The 23,038-nt window shown below is 36.9% G+C and overlaps 2 protein-coding genes across 2 annotated transcripts; one reads left to right on the forward strand and one right to left on the reverse strand.

Moving 5' to 3' along the window:
• The first annotated feature begins 1,657 nt into the window (after positions 1–1,657).
• On the forward strand, positions 1,658–18,487 carry LOC136687460 (ribosomal protein S6 kinase beta-2-like). Its single transcript, XM_066661876.1, has 16 exons — positions 1,658–1,835; positions 5,876–5,930; positions 6,227–6,264; positions 6,396–6,510; positions 6,960–7,028; positions 7,269–7,416; positions 7,797–7,854; positions 12,844–12,944; positions 13,469–13,559; positions 14,187–14,277; positions 14,713–14,820; positions 14,945–15,007; positions 15,131–15,208; positions 15,457–15,564; positions 15,771–15,883; positions 16,687–18,487. The coding sequence occupies exons 2-16, from the start codon at positions 5,877–5,879 to the stop codon at positions 16,844–16,846; spliced, it is 1,395 nt and encodes a 464-aa protein (XP_066517973.1). The 5' UTR covers positions 1,658–1,835; position 5,876; the 3' UTR covers positions 16,847–18,487.
• Positions 18,488–18,546: 59 nt separating this feature from the next.
• LOC136687474 (uncharacterized) lies at positions 18,547–22,761 on the reverse strand. Its single transcript, XM_066661922.1, has 2 exons — positions 21,703–22,761; positions 18,547–19,546 (listed from the first exon to the last, which is right to left on the reverse strand). Exon 2 carries the CDS (start codon positions 19,539–19,541, stop codon positions 18,681–18,683), a length of 861 nt encoding a protein of 286 aa, XP_066518019.1. The 5' UTR covers positions 19,542–19,546; positions 21,703–22,761; the 3' UTR covers positions 18,547–18,680.
• Positions 22,762–23,038: the final 277 nt, after the last annotated feature.

The raw sequence follows: 23,038 nt of genomic DNA on the forward strand, positions 1-23,038 counted from the left end.
GTGTTGCCCTGTGAAGGACTGGCGCCCCCTCCAGGGTGTAATCCTGCCTTGCACCCAATGATTCCAGGTAGGCCCTGGACCCACCGTGACCCTGAATTGGATAAGCGGTTACAGATAATGGATGGTTGGATGGAATAAATAAAAACCCTTCTATATTCAATCAGGCCATCTTTCCAGGCACAGTGAAATAACTCTAATTTAGTCCAGCACCATTTCTGCTCTAATTTCTTTACAGTTTGTTTTAGGCAGGCTGTTCGCCATACCACAGAACAATTATCTTTCGGTCATAACTTTTTGCATTTAAGTGGTTCTACACTATCTAAAGCTGATTAAAATGTATTGTCTAAACAGTCAGCTAGTCTCTCTGACTGCAGTAGGTCTCATGGACTGTTGACTGAGGTCAAAAACACTCCTCAGTTTTGAGTAAGCTCTAGACTCTAAGGTATGATTACAGTGTCATATGAACAACGAAGAGCAGATATGAATTAATTAATGAATAAATAAATAAAATGGTAAAAAAAATCAAACAATATTTAAAAATATTTATAAAGAAAAACTTCATATAGGCATGATTTAGAATAGTAAATAAGAAATAAACAAATTGAGAAATATACACTGTCAGTATAAAACTGTGTATAAATAAAATTATCAATACATACATAATTTAATTGCTGTAATTGGTTCATTAATTAATTTATTTATTACTATTTCATTTATTTTTCATTTTGGCATGTCTGGACCTACAAATGATTCAAAGGTGGGCAAGAACGTGTTGGACCACTAGGTGGCCTTAGAGGTCTTCACATCCTCCTCTAATTGTCCTAATTGGCCTCACTGACATCTCTTCTTGGATGACAGTCTTGATACATAAAAGACACCTGGTCCTGGTGCATAAGGGATGGAATGAATTTCCACTGAGTGTCTGAACGGCAGGATCACCTAGAGTCTTCAGACAATAACCAATCTTTTTCAAGAGTACTTTAATCAGCACTTATCTTGCATTTATTAAATGCTTACATTTGTAGTCAGATCTTACTTGATTTGACATTCAGGCAAAATGTGAGCATTGTTTGTCTATTGGAAACCATATATTGATTTTGTATTTGTCAGCATCTAAGCTTAAGGTTTCAAATTTATGCAAATTATTTTCTGTTTTTAGCCAAAGAGTAGACAGCAAACAATTTTGTAAGTACCTCTAGATACAAGAGTCTGCTAAATCCATTAAATGTAAATATAGATTATTTTGTCCTGGTGTAATCGTAGTTGCAGTTTTTATAATTTATTCTGTTTTTGCTGTTCTGTTTATTGTTGTAGTTATTCTTATTTTTACATATGTTCACTTATTATAATTTTGTTTTTTTAATTATATTTGATAGTTATTATGGATTTGTAGTTAATTATATTTATTATTATCCTTGATGATGAAGTTCCCCTGCTGTTGTTGTTGTTGTTGTTGTTATTATTATTATTATTATTATTATTATTATTATTATTATTGTGCTATTGTTTTGTCTGTTATTGTTTTTTAGCAGTTGTTTTAGTGGTTATTATTATTATTATTATTATTATTATTGATGTTGTTGTTATTTTTGTAATTCCCGCCCTCTCATTCGCTTGTCGCCTCTGGGTGACGTCAGAGCGGAGTGTGCGCGCTGTTCTGAGAGCTGCAGGTAGATGAAGGAGTGCGGTCTGAGTCAACTCTTACCTCTTGTACGGGCATTTACCTCAGGATTACGCCTGATTTACACCGATACCGATCTTGTCACCGGGCTCTGGGTTCACACTCCGTGTGAGGAGGAAGCAGGAGTGGGTTTGGGACACGGATGACGGTCCAAGTAAGTAAACAAGCCAATACAAAATGAACACGGAACAGCTGAAATGAAGGAGATATTTTCTGCTGGTTTCAGAATCCTGGAGATGTGATTTTAATCTACTGCCAGCTGGTTTTATTCAGCTTTGTATCATAGCTGAAGCACAGAGCGCAACGTTAACTCGGTCCTTGGTCAAAGACCAAGACCTCAAGATTACTTAATATTATTTTACAATAATTTAATGTTACATCAACGTCTAACGTTAGTGTAAACGTAGCCTAAAACCTCTTAACATCTAGTTGATGTTTTATATAGTCCCCGTTTTACCTCTATAGTTTATATTCATCCATTCAGTTCGGAAAATGAGGCTTATAAATTATTTTAGGGCCGTTCTGCAGTTTTTTAAACACAGGCATGGCCATTTAAATATTTTGATATTTTGTTGTTGTATACAGAGCTTGCAAATATCCACAAAACTGCCTTCATCGTGTGTTATGTGGGAGTACTATTGGAAAGTGTTTGTAACGAGTTTAATTTCGGTTTATTAATGGTTATTCATTAAATAAATGAGCAGACATTTCATATGCATAGTACTGATCTGTGATATCTAAAGAGGCTTGCTCAGAACGTCGAGGGTAGAGGTCAATATGAGCTCACTGTTTGTCAAGCAACAGGTTACTTGTAACTGCTTATAAATGATTTCAGTGCTTTTTTGTATAAACTTTATTAATAAATACAAAAACGTATTGCATATTCATGTACAGATTTTTGAAATCCAGCTTACATAAAATATACACACATACACCTAGGCATTTAACCACATACATAAACACACATATTCTCATATATTTAGTGTCCCAGGGAATCGAAACTTTAAAAAGTACATTAAGAGTCTTTTGTTTTTTTTTAATTCAGTCCTGATGATCTTCATAATTACACCACTAGAAACAAAAAACATAACCTAGACTATAACCTTTCATTATCCCTTTAAAAGGTTAGTCATTTTGTAAAGTGATGCAGTGCAGTTTGGTTTTGTGAAGCTTGACATTACTTAAACAACACTGTAATGTTTATGCTCTGGAGAGAAGGTACTGTAGGGTCACAAACATTTACGTGTATTATGAAAGTCATTTTTTCCTTTAATTCTCATTACTGTGTGTATTATCAGTCCCTGCAATAGTCAGATAATGAAACACGGGCAGGGGAGGACACACAGAATGTTTATGTCAAGCAAATTGCACAGACACACACACACACACAAAACCTTACTTGTATTCACCCAACACAATTAATTTATATTCATTACCAAAGTTAAATCAATTAGCTTTTATCTTGACTTTGTAACTCTCTTTTAGAGTGTAGCCTAGGAAGGCAAATAGATGGAGGAACCTTAAAATAAACAGGAAAAACTTTTAAAAACATTTGTATTATTATTATTATTATTATTATATAAAAAATACATGGCTTTGATATTATGAGGCTTTAAAGTTGAAATTCCATTTACTGTTATCTCTGAATATGTCGCATTTAACAGAAACACTGTTGCTCTCCATAAAGATCATGAGGACTGTGTATCACCACTGAGACAAAATGAAAAAAGAAATGGATTATCAGCTGGCAAAGGTTAATAACAAATGTACTGGACTGTCCGGTTTGTCTGGAACTGTTCAGCTGACTGATATTAAAGTCTATGACTCAACACTTAAGTCAGATTGACTGAACATTTGTTATTTATGACAGTTTATGTTTTAATTTTATCATTTCATCTGTTAGCTATCATTCGTTCATTATTGGATATAGTTGGATGTAATTGGATGTAGTTGGATCTTTTAACTGTATTATCTTGCTAATCCTTGTTAGAATCTTACATACACGCGTCTGATGGACACACCCATTCAAAAACTTTGCCACTCCTAGTCAAATAACTTGTTTTGGTTATCTTTGAAATGTCAAAAAGAAAATCTTCCAAAGAGATTTAGCACATTTCTATTGACTGTTTGTTTGTTCATAAAATAAAAACCCCACAAAAGCTATGGCATGGTATTCTTTTCCTCCAATATCCCTATTGAAATGAAAAAAATTTTTTAAATGTGCAGGTAATTTCACATTTATTTTTTATCATGTGTAGAAGGCGGTTTAACATATTTTTATTTAGAGAAGTATGTATTCATAGAGTACTTATTATAATTCAGAGTGCTTTGCAATAAAAATAACTTTAATGGTATTGTCAGTAATAAAAGACAGCATAAACAAAAATATAACAACAATACTTAAGTAGCAGAGGAGTGCATTAAAACAACAAATACATTAACCTGCAATTAACAATAACAGCAATTATAATGAATTGGAAACTTGTATGACTTGCCAGAGTGATGTTAAAATATGCTGGATATTAGATAATCTCATATTCTGTGAGCTTTTTGTGGGTAGTGAAACTGCACATTTGCCAGGTGTTCTCTGCTGGGGCTTTTGACCCATTGCTTTAGCATACAATACAAATTCATGGTGTTCGTGACAATGCCCTCCCTGCAACAAAAGCTCCAAGCACATTGCCATGAACACAGTTTATTGTACCCTAAACATATGAGTCAGTGTTTCTCCTGGAATAGCCTCACAGTGTGGTTCTACATTACTTTAGCTCCTAGTTCTATTTAAGCACACTTCTACTCAACCATGGGCAGAGGGAGGTAAAGCCTAAATTTAGTCTCAAACAAAATGAATGTTTCCTGCAATAATCATCATAACTTCCTGAAAATGTACTTAAGTAAAATATAAAAGTAGCAGCTCAAACAACGTAAGTACTGAGTCGCTTCTAGAACATCCTTGGAACTTATTAATACACAAGCATCTCGCAGAATGCACTTATTTATTTTTACTTATAAAGTCAGTGGTGTGACCCCATCACACAGAAGGACACCAGCGAAATACAATGAAATGACCATAAAAAAAATTTGGTGACTAAAAAAGAAAAGCTAAAATGTGGCATAAAGCACTATCTGGGACCTAGAGTGAAACATCCAATGTCAGAACCTGAATTAACTAATGTTCTTTTGAACGACTGCAGTCAAATCTTCACAGAAATGTTCGAACATCTAGTGTAAAGCCTTATCAGAGAGGTAGAAGCTAAGCTGGTGTCCAAATACCTTTGCCTATATAGTGTTTCAGTGTCAGTGCGCTAGTAGTAACATGAACATATGATATCAGATTCGTGGTTCATTGAAACTAATAGCTTGGCATAAAATCAAATGTACACAGTTATTTCATCCCAAACACACTTGTGCAGCCAAAACATGTTTGCGGTTGTATGGTGTTTAGCGACTGTAGCTAACAAGAAATGGAAGCTGATCATCAATTAACATTGTGAAAACATGCCAAAATCTTCACCCTCTTGCCTTGGGATGTTAAATGAACTCAAACAGACTTGCTTAAAATCTTTTCTAACACTCTGTGCTATATTTTTTTCTATAAAAATGAACATAGCTGTTACACTAGCATTATAGATCCAGTGCTATACTAAAGAAGCTAATTTCAGAAACTGAATGTGACTTGTCTCTTTGATATTTGGGTTACCGGGAAATTGTGTGAACTGTCTTTTCTGTTTCTTTTTTATTTTTTTATTTATTTATTTTTTTTAAATGTCCCAGTTGGTCACAGGCTGACTCAGACACTGTGTAAAGATCATGACCCTGTATAATGAAACTGGGTGAAGCGGATAGTTTATGGTTTAAACTTAAACTCCCAGGAGTGGAATATTCCATACTTAATATATAAATATTAAATACACATTTGTTATTAAAAGGTATTTTTGTATATACAGACCCATATATTCAAACATTTAAACATGTTGCATTAACATTTAAATATAGTAAAAGTAGTACATAAGCATGTAATGTGTATATATGTGTTTTTATATGACACCTCCAAAACTGAATTTCTGTCAGGTGTAGTTTCATATGTTAGTCTCTCCCTAGTCCTAGGCCAATAAATGCCAGCAAAAGTGTTTTAAAAGCTCCAGGTCTGAGCAGCTGAACACTGCCTTTCCTAACTCCTCTGTGTATTTATAGGATGGCGGGGGTGTTCGACATTGACTTGGAGTCAGAGGATGTGAGCGATGGAGAGGTGAGAGAAAATTGTGGATAGAGAGAGGACAAGAGTGAGGCTTTAATAATAATAATAAAAACATTCCAGCACCAATGTTTTGTATTTGAAATTTCCACTCCTCCTTAAATAGGGCAAAGGTTACATTCTGGCTCCTAGGTGCCGGAATATAATAGCACATCTGTTTAAGTTGCAAATGTTGCATAATTAGCCAACTTCATATGTACTTTGGTGTATTCACATTGAGAGAAAGATAGATTTTGAATAAGTTTAACTGCACAAATGTAGTTTTAAATGATTCTTTTGTTTTCCCACAGGATGAAGTTTGTAATTTTACAGCTGCAGAAATAGAACCGTATGTATTCATTATTTAAAGTCTGATGTTTTATCTTCGTTATGCATAAATGGTTAGAAGAAATGAGCACTAAGAGAGAATATAACTAAATAGATATGAATATGAATCAATCTCAAATATCTCTTTATTAGTTCAGAGACTGAGGAGGTGGAGCTTACAAGTGAGAGTGTGAACAGAGACAGTGAACGAATAGGACCAGACTGCTTTGAGTTACTCACTGTGTTGGGGAAAGGAGGCTATGGCAAGGTTTGTGTGTGATCAAAACAAGATAACATCTTTCTTGTGGTTCAATATTAAACAGCTTTGTTGTATCTAGGTGTTTTAAGTGTGCATGTATTACACATTGTCAGACTCATATTTACTATCCAGTCAAAGTTGGAAAAAAGTAGATATTAATTGCAAGTTACTAAAAAATCCCAGACATATATTTAACAGAATATTACTATAAATTATACAATTTTCAGTACTTGCTTTGATTGAAATCTTCAGGGATATTAATAAAACCTCCATATTTCAATCTTGAAGTGGGTTGATTATTCTGTTGTTCAGGAACCAAAGAAGCACAAAATCTTTGACAGATGTCTTCTCAGATAATGAATAACTTATACTGCTATTGCCATTTTGGCTTGATATAAAATCCATGCTACAGGGCGAATCATACACTTGCTAAACAACATTTTGTGACCCTTCTTCAGGTCTTCCAGGTTCGGAAAGTGCAGGGGAGTCAGACGGGTAAAATATTTGCCATGAAAGTTTTGAAAAAAGTAAGTATCTTTTCATTTGTTTACATTTGCTTTATCTATTGACATTTATTTGCTAGTGTTCAATCTGTGATCATCACTATGCTTTATATTAACACCATGCAACAGTGGAGAACACTTTTTTTTTTTTTTTTTTTTTTAAGTAAGGTGCCAACTCTATAAATTTGGCAAAATGTAATGGTAATGATAGTCTCTCTCTCTCTCTCTCTCTCTCTCTCTCTCTCTCTCATATTATACACACAGGCCAAAATAGTATGCAATGCTAAAGACACAGCACACACTCGTGCGGAGCGAGAGATTTTGGAAACCGTTCGTCATCCCTTCATTGTGGATTTGTGGTATGCCTTCCAGACAGGGGGCAAACTCTACCTCATACTGGAGTGTCTTAGTGGTGAGTGTTTACTGCAGGCTTTGCTTATCCATTAATTATAGTAAGGAGCAGTGTCCTGTTACCAAGATCTGGACAGGGTTTTTTATTTTGCCCCCCCCCCCTCCCATCTCTTTTATTCAAAACATTTGATTCTACATTCATATTAATCCTGTGTGGAAAGCCATGTGTGTAAGATTAGACACAACATTAGACTTTAGAATTATTATTAAGTGGTAGATAATAGATTTGTTCACATTTGTTACCTTAGAAGGTAACTGGTAATAGTGATACTTTTCTTGTTTTTAGCTATGGTACTAGTGGTTGTATTTTTGTGTGATCTTTCTTGTCTTTACCCTGTCCCTGAGAGACTGTGAGAATATTTTTGGCCCTCTTTCAAACAGGTGGAGAGCTGTTTATGCAACTGGAGAAGGAGGGGATCTTCATGGAAGACACGGCCTGGTAAGAAATTCCCTAAGAATATGGAAAATAAGGGAATGTGAATAGAGATCCATGGTATCTGAAATATGATTTTGAATGTAAAATCTAAAGACCAAAGTAAGAAATGTTTTATGTCCTTTTACTAACATTTGTTTCAGTTTAACTATTGGCTTGCAGCACTATACACTTTTAATGTTAAATTCTTAAGGCATAGTGATAAAGTAATGAATAGCAATTAAAAACATTTGCTTTTTAGGGTCTAATTTACTTGCATTGACACTAGATTTTCTTTAGTGTAATAGCATAAGACTTGCTTATTACTTGATAGATCAGTGCAAAAGGCAGGGTTTTGTGGTTTTGCAGGATGTTTGGAACATAGCAGCATGATCTGGCATCAGATTCAGACAGCAAAGAAAGAGGCTAGAGATTTACATGTTGTTTTCTTAGATTGAGCTAATTCATTTGGCTCAGTGCCACATAATTATGTGGAAAGCTTTTGAATTCTTCCAGGCGCCAGATAAGGTTACTAGGCTGGTTAAAGCATACTTTAAGTATATATAGTTTTGCTTTAGTACAGGGGAATTTGTTACATCATGGTAGCTATTAGAAATGGGTATAATGGCTGGATGTATGCTTTCACCATTTGCATTTACAATGGCAAAGGCGGTAGGAATTATGGCCTCTATGTTGGTCGTAGATGGAGAGTGTTTGCATGCTGGTACTTGCATGTACGGTTCCCCACAATTAGGGCTTACATGGATGACATGATGATGCTAATGACTACCGTGCCTTGCACAATGCGGTTGCTAGAGAAGTTAAACGATAATCTAAGGTTGGCTAGGCTGAAAGTTAAACCAAGCAAATCTAGAAGTCTACAATTTTTGGATGGAAGGAGAAATGATTGTTACAGTACTTTAGAGACCAGTGAATCAAATCAAATCAAATTTATTTATATAGCGCTTTTCACAACTGATGTTGTCACAAAGCAGCTTCACAGAATTCCAGTAAGACAAGATTTGACATGAAATGTAAAGACAAATGTAAAACCCTCAAGTGAGCAAGCCAGGGGCGACAGTGGCAAGGAAAAACTCCCCCAGCTGAGGAAGAAACCTTGGGAGGAACCAAGGCTCACAAGGGGTGACCCATCCTCCTCTGGTCAATCTACTGGTGATGATAGTTAGTAGTCCATGAGAACTTCAGTGTAGGGACAGCTTCAAGGCACTTGGTGGTTGCTGGAAGCGTGGGCAGCTGGTCTGAAGCATGGAGGAGGATCTCGACAGTCATCCATCAGTGTCCAGACAGACAGGTGGGCAGTTGTTTACTCGGAAAGATGTAAAGGGATGGAATTAGTTTTGAACTGTTTTGTGTTTGTAAAGTAGAAAATATGAAAATTTCCAGAGTGTGGCTAATGACTCCGGCAGATCTGACTATGACAGCATTAACTAAAAGGAGAGAACCAGGAGGACACACAGACACGGGAGCATCCTGAAACACTGGCATCCCTCCGCTCCACCGTCAACAAACCTGAGTGATCGCGAGAAGCGGCGGGACGACAGCACCAGCGTCTCAGTATACTATAATTCCCTGTGTCCATGGACCCCCCGGATCTGCCGCCTTTATCTATGGGGGAACATTAGCTACCAAATGATAAACTAAACAAATGAGTTTTTAGCCTACATTTGAAGATTGCGACTGTGTCTGAGTCCCGAACATTTTTTGGAAGATCATTCCAGAGTTGGGGGGCTTTATAAGAAAAGGCTCTTCCCCCAGCTGAGGCCTTCTGAATTCTGGGAACATTTAAAAATCCAGTATTCTGTGATCTGAGTGAACGTGGAGGCTCATAATAGGAAATTGTATCTTGAAGATATTCAGGAGCAAGCCCATGTAGAGCTTTATATGTTAATAACAAAATTTTGTAGTCAATGCGGAATTTAACAGGCAGCCAATGAAGTGATGATAAAACTGGGCTGATATGTTCAAATTTTCTAGTTTTAGTGAGGACCCTAGCTGCAGCATTTTGAACTAGTTGAAGTTTTCTTAAATTGCTGCTGGTGCATCCTGACAGTAGTGCGTTACAGTAGTCAAGCCTTGAAGTAATAAAGGCATGTACTAATGTTTCTGCGTCCTGGAGGGATAAGGCATTTCTAATCTTAGCAATATTGCGAAGATGTAAAAAAGCTGTCCTAGTGATACTACCTATGTGTTGATCAAATGATAAATCCGGGTCAATTATGACACCAAGATTTTTTGCTGCTGAACCAGGTTTAACTGGAAAGTTAGCTAGATTTAAAATTAAGTCTGATAATTTATTTCTTGTCACTTTGGGACCCAAAAGCAGGACCTCTGTTTTGTTGCTGTTTAGAAGGAGGAAGTTACGCAACATCCAGCCTTTCACGTCTTTTACACAGTCCTCTATTTTCTTTAATCTGTGTTTGTCATCGGGCTTGGCTGAAATATACAATTGTGTGTCGTCTGCGTAACAGTGAAAGTTAATGTCATGGTTTCTTATAACTGTGCCTAGCGGTAACATGTATAATGTAAATAATAATGGTCCTAAAATAGAGCCTTGTGGAATTCCAAATCTTACTTTAGAATAATTTGAATTTAGATTGTTTACTTTTACGAATTGATAACGTTCCGTTAAGTAAGATTTGAACCATAATAGGGCTGTCCCTGTGATTCCAACCATGTTTTCTAACCTTTCTATGAGAATATTGTGGTCTATTGTATCGAAGGCTGCGCTTAGGTCAAGAAGCACCAACAGGGATACGTGGCCTTGATCAGAGGCAAGAAGAAGATCATTTGTTATCTTGACTAGAGCTGTCTCTGTACTATGATGTTGCCTGAATCCAGATTGGAATTTTTCATATATATGATTCTTATGTAGATATGAACTAAGTTGTTGGGCCACAGCTTTTTCTAAGATCTTAGACAGAAATGGCAAATTAGAAATAGGCCTGTAATTAGACAGTGTACTAGCATCAAGATTTGGTTTCTTGATCATAGGTTTAATAACTGCTAGTTTAAAAGCTTTGGGTACATGGCCCAGACTAAGCGATGAGTTTACTATAGTTAAAAGAGGATCAATAATAGCTGGTAGTACTTCTTTGAGCAACTTTGTGGGAATTGCATCAAGTGTGCAAGTTGTACAGTTTGCGGAGGTGATAATCTTCTCTAGTTCTAATTGTGGGAGTGGGCAAAAGGTTTCAAGTCTTTCTTTTACAGTTATATTATGTTTTATTTCATTCACATCAGGTGGCAGCCAGGATGGATTTGATCCTGTGGCTAGAGTTTGTTGTCTAATACAGTGAAGAGTTTAGGTAGATGGTATAGTGCAGCACTAAATGATACTGACCAAGTTGTGGGTCTAAAAGCTGAACTGGTTGTTTGTACTATTGATAGTTCATGTTTGCCAGAGATGTTGAAATGGTGGTGTGCAGTTTGGCTTACTGCCTTGTATTAGATGGCTATTGACAGTTTATGATGTTTCAATCACAGAAGTAGAGAGGACGGAAAGGGTTTTGAACAAGGCCATAAGGAAGTGGCTAGGGGAGGGGGGGTACTGGAGTTACCACTCACAAGTTTAGTTGAATTTAAATGTGCAATAGTGAGTCGGGAGATGATTTTGTCAAGATCGAAGTATGCAGTGGTAAAAGCAGCAGTGCCAGTCACGTAAGCAAGAAGGAAGTTGAATCTGAAAGTGGCCATGCAGGTAGCCAGGACCTCATTAGAATTAAGGGCCAAAGGATTGGCCAAGTACAATGTGAAATAGAAGGCCTTGGGTCAGGTGATTCGTGGGAAGCTTTTAGTAAGGCCACATCACCAGAGACAAGGCAAATGAAGACTAGTTTTATTCGCAAGCAGGAACAGCAGCATCACAGGCAAAACACTCAATGGGAGAATCTAGAGAAGAGGAAGATTTCTGTGCAAGAGTTGTGTGCGATGGAGGCAAGTCGTATTAAGTTTTAGCTGAGAGCAATTTACGATATGCTTCCATCACTGCAAAATCTTGGACAGTGGGTAGGGGAAGACACTAGTTGTGGATTATGTACAGGAGTTGGAACGCTGAAGGTTAGTTTTGTCACAGGACCGGTATACATGGAGACATAATCAAGTGGCTAAGGCTTTTAGCATGTTTGTTGGACAGCAAACGCTGACTTGGTGGCTGAGATGAGGGAACGCAGGTGGCAGGCACATGTAAGACCAGTGGAGATGGGTGTTAGGGGATCTGTTGCCATGTCTGTCACATCCTTGCTTGTGCGGCATTAGGGGCTGGAAGCTAAGCTGAAAAAGCTGAAAGGTCTAGTCAGTGTTTGTGGATAAGGAGATCACAGATTACTTGGGGAAATACACTGTAGAGGTGCTATTGTGGTTGTTGGTGATGTAGCATGTAAAGTTCACATGGAACTGGTGGCACTGACCATACATTAATGGTGCCAGTGGGGCAGCCTTAGTCACCAGGGAGGTCAGTGTGAATTTATGGTTATTGATGGTAAAGAAGTAAGGTAGGACTGTAAGGCTGGCTTGGAGTGGGTTGGGTCTGGGACGCCAGACTTCACTGTTGAGCCTTCTAGAGGTGTCATGGGCTTAATTCAGCAAAACACAGATGATGCAGTGGGTGGTTTGGGTACTCAGGTGCTGGGCTCAGTGAATAACCATAGTTAAGGATAGCTGGGTGCTGACTGGATCATAAACGGCCACAGCATCCCTATTGGGTAGGTGTAGAATAACATTAAATATTGCTAGATGTAGCTGGTTGCTGACTGGATCATAAATGGCCACAACAGCCTTAGTGTTGAGGGGTAGGATTCAACAACCAAAATTTTGTGGCTGCCGGTAGGAAGAGATTATGGTTGGCCCTATGTGAAGCTCTAATGGATTGGCCAATGATATTTTACATTTTATCCTGTGATTATAAGACCATGGTTATTTCTTTATCAGACATTAACCATTGCTTTATTAATGGCCTCTAGAGCAGTAATGAACATTATGTGGTCTTTTACTTGACAGCTTTTATCTGGGTGAGATAACATTAGCATTGGGACATCTCCACTCCAATGGGATCATCTACAGGGACCTGAAGCCTGAGAACATCATGCTCAATCATGAAGGTGTGTGTTTGTGTTACAAATACTGAACCTTATGAATAATAAACGTTTTGTGTTGCCAAAGCTCAAGACTGGAGAGCCTAATAGTCTTCAGAACAAAAGCATTCAATCATGCTAAACCAGTCACCCTTTTATTCTTGCAAATATAGATTGCAGCGTAAAAAAGGGATATTTCTGATCTATGTAGAAAATGGGAACTGTGTTTTAACATTTGAAAAATGTTGTTTATAGTCTGTCAGAATTTCACAATGATAACATCCAAAACGACTGAATATGATCTGTTTGCAGTAACTTACATTGATAATAATGAATGTTTTTCCTTCTGCAATTTCACTGTTTTGTAGACACAAGGCAGCAATATTTAAATAAATATTTTAAATTAATTTTATGTGACAACCAGTGATTGGGTTCATGCACTTAATCAGTCATGGTGTTGTCATTACCTGAATGATATTTATATCCATAAACTGCATACACAATGTCCCTGCTCTATTTTAAACTGACACCCTATCTCTTCTTTTTTTAAGGCCACATTAAGCTCACTGACTTTGGCCTGTGTAAGGAATCCATCCACGACGGCACGGTCACACACACGTTCTGCGGCACTATAGAGTACATGTGAGTTACTCTGATTTTACAGAAGAAAACTTGAAGCATCACTTCATGTATAAGACCTTATACTGTCTTCGAAATTTAAATGAAGCTTCACAGATTGCAGTAGTTGGTTTTGGCCACAAGATACTTAATATATCAAATTTAGTTTAATTTTTTATCAAATTAATTTTTTTCAAATTTAGTTTTATTTGCACCTAAATGACCATGGTTTACATTGAAATTATTTTTCTTTTTTTCTGATAATGTAGGGATTGTAATTCATTCTTAATCTTTAGGTGCAACTTAAAGGAGCAATCCATTTTACCACGAAAAAACAGCAAACAATTTTCATGTAAATGATCATTTATTTCCTTTATGTGCAACTCAAGTGAGATTAAGAAACATCCTGCTTTGTAGGGCATGATCATGACATATGACAGTCATGTTTACTAGGTGTCAATAAAAATGGATGTTTGATATCATGAGGAAAAATTAAAGGAGAAAATGATTGATATCTCTATTATGCTCCTATAAATGGTATATAAATATACATAAAAATAAAAATAAAGCAAAATGTCAAACACAAAATTGTAAACAAGTGTTGATTAGCACAAGTGATTAGAACAAGTGTTGTTCTTATACATGTCTCAGGGCTCCAGAGATTCTGACCCGTTCAGGACACAACAGAGCAGTGGACTGGTGGAGTCTGGGAGCACTTATGTACGATATGATGACCGGCTCGGTAAGGAATATAGAGACATTAGATAGAACCCCAAAATATTCTGATATTATCTGACGTAATATTAATAATTTATTGGATTAGACTGAGGTATTAATAATGTATTGCTATATAATTAAGATTACATTAAATTTAAATGTTAAAAAAAGCCTGCATTTACAAAAATAAAAAAGTACTCATGGCAAAAATGTACCCACACACGAGAATTCATTCATCAACTTACAAATGAAAATAGCAAGATGATGAAGATACATGAATCTGAACCACACAAGGCTATGCTGTCTCAGCACAACTCTCTCCATCAAAAAATTCCACAGATTATGTTTCTCTCAGCAGGAAAATATCAGCACACATTTATGGCCCTTTTTATTTTTCTCCATTTTGTTGTTGTTGTTTTTGAAAATATGTTTTATATTTTAAATCTCTTTTCATTTTCAGCCCCCATTCACAGCAGAAAACAGGAAGAAGACCATAGATAAAATCCTCAAGTGTAAGCTCAGCCTTCCTCAGTATTTTACACCAGACGCTAGAGACTTAGTTAAAAAGGTAAGACCACCAGGGGGCTCATTTTCACTCTGGATATTGCACTGCGTTAAAAAGTTACCTATTTTTGCAAGGAGTTTTATTTACCTTTTTGTTTCATCACTGCTGTCTACTGTCTTCTCCACAGCTTTTGAAGAAGAACCCATCTCAAAGACTGGGCTCAGGTAAAAAAGACTGTGCAGATATACAGGTAAAAAGTGAATATATTTACTTAAAACATGCATCAAGCAAGGTCCTCTCCATAATAATATGCTGTTTGTATACACGTGTACATGCCTTAGAGAGATTTTTGTTTTTTACTTTCCTTTTATAGAAGCATCCTTTCTTCCGGAACATTAACTGGGACGACCTACTGAAAAAGCGCGTGGAGCCGCCTTACAGGCCTTCACTGGTACTGTCCTTTTATTTGTCCTTTTCTCCACTACTTTGGTTTTATACTAATAGCTGTATCATCCTTCTGGAGACAAACACTTGTTGTCTTCAGTGTTTTTTATTTTGGATATTAATTTTAAAATAGCACCTACAGTATGCATTGCATGGACAAAGTCCAATATATTTTGAATAAAATCTTTTATTTTTAGTTGCACTCGAGAAAAATCTCTCTCTATCTCTCTCTTTCTCTCTCTCTCTCTCTCTCAGCAATCAGATGAAGATGTGAGTCAGTTTGACAGTCGTTTCACCAGACAGACCCCAGTAGACAGTCCTGACGACACCACGCTGAGTGGCAGTGCTGACCACGCATTTGCCGTAAGACACACACACACACATACACACACTCCAGAGTAATGTATATTAAGATCCTAATTTGCATTCATGTTTTAAAATAGCTTTTCTGGACATTTATGATCATTACTGTCACTGTAATAGGCATCAAGACTGTGTACTGTAATACACAGTATACATAATGTACTGAGTACAGGTCTGTCTGTGTGTGTGTTTGTGTGTGTGTGTAGGGCTTCACATATGTTGCCCCCTCAGTGCTGGAAAGTCTGAAAGAGGGATTCTCTGTGGAGCCACGAGCTCGTCCAGTCCGCAGACTCAACAGCAGCCCACGCACCCCCATCAGGTCTGAACTGAAGCCTGCAGTCTTATCTACACAAGCTGTCCATATATTTTTGGAACTGTGCATGTTTGCTGCTGCATATTTTGCTGTGAAAAATATCAGAGACCTGTCATGACATTTTTATTCTGCAGGGATGCGTTTTCTCACCTCCAGAGTTTAGTCTAAGAGGTTGGTTGTATGTTCAGCTTGTTCAAGTCAGTAATCTCCAAGATATTTAGGGTTTATTTCTGAAATCTTAGGTAAGGTCATTGATCTGAAAAGACCAGCAGCATATTTTATGCTGTTGTTGTTGTTTATTTATTGTAGACTTCTCACAGTGGGCGCTTGGATACATACACCTATGGATATTTTCACATCTGAAATAGGGCTAGAGCTTGATTATTTTTTATTTTTTTGATGAAATTTTTGAGTTCTGATTGCCCGACGGAGACAGTTTTGATGCTCCTCCGCCATTTTTTTTTTCTCTGTTTCAGTAACTCCAGTTTTCACATTGTTTTCTTTGAATTCTTCCACATGCAACAGTTTATATCTAATATCTAGAGAAATGAGCTGAAGGTTTTAACCCAAAAAATAAATAACCGAATGGTCTCTGAATTTTGCACAGTAGTGTAAATTACACATATTGGACATTGGATCATAATTCCATAGAGATGCATGTGTACGGTTATAGATTATAATTTATTTTTCATTCACATTTTTTCATTTTTGTAGTATATATATTATTTTTATTTTTTATATTCGATTCAATGGCCTTGGTGTGAAATTTGATCAAAACCCTCTCTGTGTGTGTCTCTGTTTCTCTCTAGTCCTCTCAAGTTTTCACTTGCTGAGCCTTTTAAGAGCAGTATTGAAGGAGAGGAAGAGCCTCCAGTACAGGCTCCTCCCATTCCTCTTGAGAACTGTGCCTCACAACCAATTAGAACACCAGGAAGGAACAAGAAACACAAAGGACATCGTGGCAAATGAAAGCGGCTACAATCAGCGTTCATCAAACTGATATTGTGTATACACATCTCTCTCTCTCTCTCTCTCTCTCTCTCTCTCTCTCTCTCTCTCTCTCTCTCATGCTGTCACCAAAACCAAAGCATTATGACACGTACAGTGATGGAAATAGGAAAAAAAAAAAAGCTTAACCATATTGAATGTTATGGTTGGAATGTGCTAATAAGCCCAAGTCCAGAAGTGTTGGAACAGTATTTGAAATGCTGGTAAACACAGAAAGCAGTGATTAGTAAATAACTTTTCATTACAAGAACAAAGAAAAAAATGTTTTAATTGTAAATATATGCGAATTCTAATTATGATGCCTGCAGTATGTTCCAAAACATTTGGGACAGGAGCATGTTTACTGCTGTATTCCATTACTCAAGACACCAACTGATGCAGCTTTGAGAGCTTTTTTACTTTATAAAGCCTTCAGCTGCATAACTGCCCTGCTCTTTCATTGCCTTTTGTTGCCCCTTGACATTTACATTAGGGATTTTCACAGTGCCTCTGAATCATTTTCTGGTTTCACGGTGTAGAAAGAGAAAATCTAAATGCCTACAAATACTCACTGCACTTAAACTGCTGGATTATTTGCTGGAGCATTTTTTTGACAAAGTGGTTTTCCTCAAGTTGTCCTTGCTCAAAGTATTAAGCCACTGCTGGAAGGTTTTTAAGGTGCAACAGGAATCTCTTTTTTTTTTTTTTTTTTTTCAGTTTAGGTTTAACTAGATTTACAGATCACTGCTTTTGTATTTGCTGTTTATGTACTGTATTTATTCTTCTGGCCCTTGTGGATTGTGCTCAAAAACTGCCTGTGACTTGACTGCAGCGTATGTATTGTGCGGATGTTTTTTTAACAAAGAAAAACTGGACAGTTTACATCAAAGTCACTGTATTTTTGGTCTTGGAAACTGCATCATTTTCACAATCTCTGTTGCTTCTGCCACTCTTTCAGCTCTAAACAGCAACATTTCATCTACATTTCTTTGTAAACCTGAAGAGCCTAAAGTCAATTTATCTATGAACATAAAACAGATTTCTATATATTATTGCTAATATTTGATTTATAATGTAATGTATTAACTGTTACTAATTGCCATTGTTTTTATTCACTGGATTGTATTATTTTATGAAATGTATTTGCTTTAAATAATTTCCATGGTATTTAGGGTGGTTCTTACACATAAAATAAATATGTGTAAAATGGGTATGCCAAAATAGAGATCTGTTCTAAGAATGAGAAACATATTTATTCTAAAATATATGCACATGCAGAAAGTGTATATTACAGGTTTGGTTTTTCCTTTTTTTATTTTTCATTTTTACTTAAAAGAACACTAGGTAAGATTTGGTATTTTTGCTCCTGTGCTCCCCCTACAGTTGCAGAGTATAATTTATTTTTACAGCACTGTTCTGAAATCAATGCGGAGGTGGATTTCTACCTGTGCAGTTTCTGCCATAATGAGCCTAGAGTAGCAAGGACAGAGGTTCTCTTCTCCATATTAGAGGTCAGTAAACTATCACAATGATTTTGAAGCTGTAATTTTATGGAAAAAAATGTTACCTAGTGTCTCTTTTAAAGATATTTATGTAGGTTTTGAGCAGTTGTGAAGGCCAAAGGTCTGAAACTGAACTTTTTAAAATGGTATGTTTTATTTAGAAAAATACATACAAAAAAATTGAGATTCTTTTTTTTATAATCTACCCACAAATTTACAAGCTTGCAAATAAAAAAATAATAAACATTTAATCTGTTTTCACAGGTAGGAAAATAACCCTAAACAAATTCCTCAATTATCATCTCCTCCAACTTTCACAATGGTGTCAGATCATCCCCCTCCCCTGGTTCCGCCTTCTCCTTCTCCTCCTCTTCTAACGTGACGGACGTCAATTCTTCGGCCTCTTCTGCCTCCTCTTCCTTCTCCCCATCACCCACCTTCTTCTCATCCTCCGTCAAGTTGGAGGCACTCACGACACTGTAGTCATTCAGCGAACTGTCCGAATCCGTCTCGGAATCGGAGTCGTCCTCCTGTTTCTTTTCCACTTCTCCCTTTGCTGCTCCCTCTGTCTTCTCTCCTTCACTTGCTCCCTCATTCACCACAACCACCACATCCTTCTCTTCCTCCTCCTCCTCCTCCTCCTCATCCTCTTCCTCATCCTCCACCCCCTCTACCTGCTTCTGGGGACGCTGGAGACAACCCATAACAGTAGCCCAGGCCTGTTGCCCTGACTCCACTATGCTCTCCAACAGTCCGCGGAAGGTGCGCCGGTGGGGGTTGCGAGTGTACCACCTGTACAAGAGGAAGACAAATATTAAGAGCACCAGGATTAACAGCACTGCTGTCACCACATCAATTGTACTGGAACCTTTCGCGTGAGTGGGTGACTGGGTGGTCTTTGGTGTCTTGGAGGTTGAGGTTTGAAGTTCGATGCTTGGTTTTGGCTGGTTAGGTACAAAAACAGGTGTACTCTTGATTTCTGTTGTCACGGGTTTGGTTGTAGGGGGGTGGGCAGGGCTAGATGAGGTCGTCTCATTTGCATTACTGTTGTCCATGGTGGTAGAGTTGAGTGAAGGTGACATGTTCCTGGCAGGTGGGACTGTTGTGTTTGGCAGAACCTTGGCATCAGAAATGACCAAGCAGATCATGGCCAGAAAAGTGTACAACTGCCACATTATGCCTGAGAAAGAGGAAGATAACCCAGGGTTAATTTCAGTGAATCAGCTTCATTAACAGCCGTATACCGCTTTTCTTTTGGAAAACATGTAACATTTGCAAGTTACAAATGACAGTTTTGTGAACGATGATCAGAGTGTAATCCCCAAACTGTGTAATTGTATCTTTTAAAGTGTAAATTTTTGCTCCAGGGCTCCCCCTATAGTGGCAGAATGTAATTCATGTTTAGATCAATGTCCTGAAATGAGGAGGGAAAAGGGTGATTACCTTCTTAAAGTTACAAAGTGCAGTGCTGACCCCCACTGTAGCAATGACAAAGGATCTATTCTCCCTAATACAGGTCAGTGAATCATCACAATAATTTTGAAGCTGAAAGTCTAAGGTCAAAACTCTACCTAGTGTTCCTTTTTTCTAATTTAAATATGGTTAGTCAGGTTTTTGAAAGCTAAATTTAGCTAGTCAACTGGACAATTGTAATGATCTGTAGTTGCCGTCTTTGGTCTTTCCTTAACCTTAAAGTTATTAACTCTGTAAGATGAAACCTAAAATCCCTGCAGTTGTACTCATTGCACTTAAACTCTTGCGTTGTTCACTGAAGCATTATTTGGCAAACTGGTGTGCCTCAGCCCATTCAGACTAAGACTAGCACCTGGATACAGTTTTTATAACCAAGCATAACATCACTGCTTTCAAATGTTTTTTCAGACTACTTAAAAATGTTTCTTATCTTACGTTATTAAAATAGGTGTTTAATTGGTGGCTATAACCAATTAAACACCTACTTTAATACCTAAATGTATGTATTAAGTCAGTGGCTATGACGCTTCACAACTTAAAGAACAGTCACTAAGTTTTGAGAACAGTGAAGAGAAATCAAGCTAAAGGAGGTGTTGCATAGCTTTGATCCTTTTGTGTTGCCAGCATTAACAGGAAACCACCTCCTTTGCAACAAACTGCATAAAGACAAAGCAGGTTAGGCTCTAGATCACACCCCTGCAACACGCCACAATTCAAATTCAAACTGAAAGCACACTGTTCATAACTAACAGTTTTCTGCAAGTTTACTTAAGCATTTTAGGACCATTTGTATATTTTTGTGAACAAATCTGTTGGCCATTTACGAGATGCTGTAAATGGCTCTGAACGTGATTTTGCACAGCAAGCCGTGTTTGTGTTTGGACGCAATGTACTTCTGAAGAGTTCCCCACAGAAAGCAGCCCTCACTTTTTTTGGCGGGCAATCTACAAGTAGTGACCACAGGGAAGGTGCAGAAACAAACCAAAAGCATTCTTCGAGCTTGTGGGTGTGCAAAATTTCAAAATCATAAAAATGTTTTGATGTCAGTGTTTGGGCAGAAAGGTAAAAATATGTGAAGTTAAATGAAAATGTGTTTTGTGTCATAAATCAGATGCTTGTTTTAATGTTTAAAATACTGAAAGCAGTTTGATTCTCTGATTTTTCAATTAAGTTGCTTATTAATTACTTATTAATGTTTTCATTAGTACAGCTAGTTTCTTTAAATATTTATTATAAGTTTTCAGTTGACCCATTAGAAATATTTTAATACCGTGCCACAGTAGACCTAACTTAGCATTTTATGGATGTTGTGCGTAAACAAAGGATTACACCCAGTCTTTAACTACACTGCTGGGTCAGTGGTGAATCGCTTTAGGGATTGTTTGTTTCTTTTGGGAAGTCTGGGTTTTATTAAACTAAATTTTGAGTTGTAAAAGTATATTTGATTGTTGCATTGGGCCCACTATTATTAAATATTTAACAGGAAATTAAAAAAAATAAAAATAGTAGCATCCAATAAAAGTTGGAATATGACCCAAAAATAGGGAGTTGCCATGTGACCAGAAATTGCATCCAACAATTAGGTTTTTTTTGGTTTGTTTTGTTTTGGGTTTTTTTCCCCAACATTCCACTTTTTTAACACAGGAGATGTCCATGCATTGTGTGAAACTAGGACCAGTAGGTATGATCCAAAATGATTTGGAATACAGCCTCTTTACATAGATTTGCATTTGATATCTTCTATAAAGTACCCGATGACAAAAATCTCAAATTTGAAGCGTAATTTAACCGTATGCAATACCCTTAAAGCATCATCATTCATATGTCGCTACATTTGTAATTAGTTATTAGATTTCTACTTACTTGCTGGAGTCTTGGAACAGATGATAAGAAAAGACAATGACTGATCGAAGCGGGGCGCATGTGTGAAAGGTGAAAGCAGTTATGAGATGACTGAGAGGAAAAAAAAACAGTGGGTGAGGAAGGAAGGAGAAAAAAAATGTAAGTGAGAAAAAAAAACAGTAGCATATGAAGCCACTCAGAAAATACAGTAAAATCAATTAAAGCCCACTATAGTCATTTGTTGTTTAATTGTGGTTAAAAGGTTAGAATTGGCTGATGGATTGTAAACTGCAGGTGGTTTAAGAATTCTATCATTGTTTACTTGACCAAGACTCTGTTAAGACTCTCCTGCCATCTGCTGGACTTTAGGACTCATTTACGTGGGCCCTTCCTTCTTACAAAGGGCTACAATTACCAGAAGTACTCTACAAGATTCTGTACAGGTTTCCTGCAGTTGTCAAGTTTTGCTGTGGTTCTAGCAGGTTTACTGGGGTGTTTACAGCAGTGTTAATGGAACTTTCGTGGGTGGTACCCTGGGTCTGAATGTAGCTTTAAAGGGGTGTTTAATGAATATTTATTCAGACTTTACTATGGTTTCAAGCAGCTTTACTAGGGTTTACATTAAACATGGGTTTTAATGGAGCTTTACTGATGTTTTAACTGGAATTACAGAGCTATGGACCACTGTTAGTTTTTCTGGTGTCCTCCAGAATGACTGTTTCTGTCTGGTTCTTCATATATGCCGCAGGTAAGACATTTTAACAGATGTAGTTTGGTTTCAGTATAACAGCTTGGTCAGACTGGACATCCCAATCATTTGTCCATATCCTTATTGCAGCACAACTTTATCTCTTTTCCAATGCTTGAAATTGACTATTTATAATTCAGTTAGAGTTCGACTACTAGTAGCATGGTACAAAAACAGTTTAATACCAGCTTAGGACTACTTTATTACTCTGTGACTACTGCTAACAGTGTGCAGACTTAAAAAATAAAAACATTTATTTCTCAATCTCAAAACCTATTTCTGATCCAGTGTACATTTCCATATTTGCAACACTTGAAAATTACGAGCTATTACGCTGAGTGGTAAAATGGTAATTTCCTGTTTGGACAATGTGATTCACATACTCCCATACATTTTTCAAATGAATGTACACAGTATAATACTATGCAAATATTTCATTACAATGTTACTACATTAGCATGATAGCTGTGTGCAAAATGAACCAAAAATTTCTTGCGGTATTTCTGCTAATTTTGTATGAACTTGTTCCTACTTAACTACTACTTGGTTACTGCTGTGTGGAGCAAAAGATTTTTAGTACTTTATAACTATGTTACTAATGCTTTTTGA

Source organism: Hoplias malabaricus, chromosome 2, assembly GCF_029633855.1.
Source record: "Hoplias malabaricus isolate fHopMal1 chromosome 2, fHopMal1.hap1, whole genome shotgun sequence".
NCBI lineage: Eukaryota > Metazoa > Chordata > Actinopteri > Characiformes > Erythrinidae > Hoplias > Hoplias malabaricus.